At 62.5% G+C, this 1091-nt stretch overlaps 1 protein-coding gene across 1 annotated transcript; it reads right to left on the bottom strand.

Annotated features, from left to right (window-relative positions):
• Nucleotides 1–855, bottom strand: LDBPK_110630 (aminopeptidase, putative; the record flags this gene model as incomplete). The annotated part of the gene is made up of 1 exon (XM_003858991.1): nucleotides 1–855. A coding segment is annotated over one exon (855 nt), but the record flags the coding sequence as incomplete, so codon positions are not given.
• Nucleotides 856–1091: the final 236 nt, after the last annotated feature.

The raw sequence follows: 1091 nt of genomic DNA, 5'->3' as shown, positions 1-1091 counted from the left end.
CACGAGAGTAACACCGTAGCCGGTGGCGCCGGCCGTGTTGGAGCTGGGGTAGGCCATATCAACGTGCACAAAGGGGCCCCTGAAGCGCTCGCTCAGGTGCTGCTCGACAAAGTACCCGCCGCAGCTCGAGCCGGCGCTGGATGGCGAGTTCGCAGTGTTGCGCATGTCGGCGCAAGGGCTTTTGTACACCTCCTCGTGGTACTCGGGGCAGTACAGCACTGGGTAGCACAGGTCGCCGGACCGCAGGCCCGCATTGATCATGTCCTTTTCCGCCTCGGCATCGCTGGCGTAAACGCCGGCGTGCTTCGAGCCCGTCGCCACACCCTGCGCACCCGTCAGCGTCGCCATGTCGATCAGCACATCCGGGACGAAGTCCTGCTCGCCCGTCGCGTAGCACACGCCGTCGCCCAGCACGATGCGGCCCTCCGCATCCGTGTTCATCACCTCCACCGACTTGCCCGACTTCATCACCACAACGTCGTCGTTGCGGTACGAGTGGGGGCCGATCGCGTTCTCTGCCAAGCACAGCGTCACGCTGATGTTGGCGATGTGGCTGAAGTGAGTCCTCTGCATCTTCATGCTGCGCACCACCGCGATGAAGGCGCAGAACACGCCAGCCGAGCCGCCCATATCCGTCTTCATGTTCGTCATGTGCGCCGCTGGCTTCAGCGCAAGGCCGCCGCAGTCGTACACGATACCCTTGCCAACCATCGCAATATTCTTGGCGCCCTCAGCGGCGTTCGGGTTCCTGTAGCGCAGCGTCACCAGGTGCGGCGGGTACTGCGCACACTTGCCGACAGCGTAGATGCCGCCATAGCCCTTCTCGCGCAGCTCCTCACCCTTGAGCACAGTCATATCCACACCGAGCTCAGCGGCGCGCGGGTCTGTGTACTGTCATGAAGCGATGTTGTGGTGTGCCCGTGAGAAATGCGTGTTTTGCAGTTTGGCATGCAACAGAAGGAGGGGTGCGTCGGCTCGTGAAGACGCCCATACACGCACATGGGCGCATACGTGCGTGTAAGGGTGAACGGCCAAACGTTGCAAGTCTAATAGAGAGCACCGGCGCGATTGCCGGAGACAGCAGGCGATTG

The sequence above is a fragment of the Leishmania donovani genome, chromosome 11, assembly GCF_000227135.1.
Source record: "Leishmania donovani BPK282A1 complete genome, chromosome 11".
NCBI classification, from domain to species: domain Eukaryota; phylum Euglenozoa; class Kinetoplastea; order Trypanosomatida; family Trypanosomatidae; genus Leishmania; species Leishmania donovani.
The sequence above is the reverse complement of the archived record's forward strand: the minus strand, read 5'-3'. Positions and strand labels throughout refer to the sequence as shown.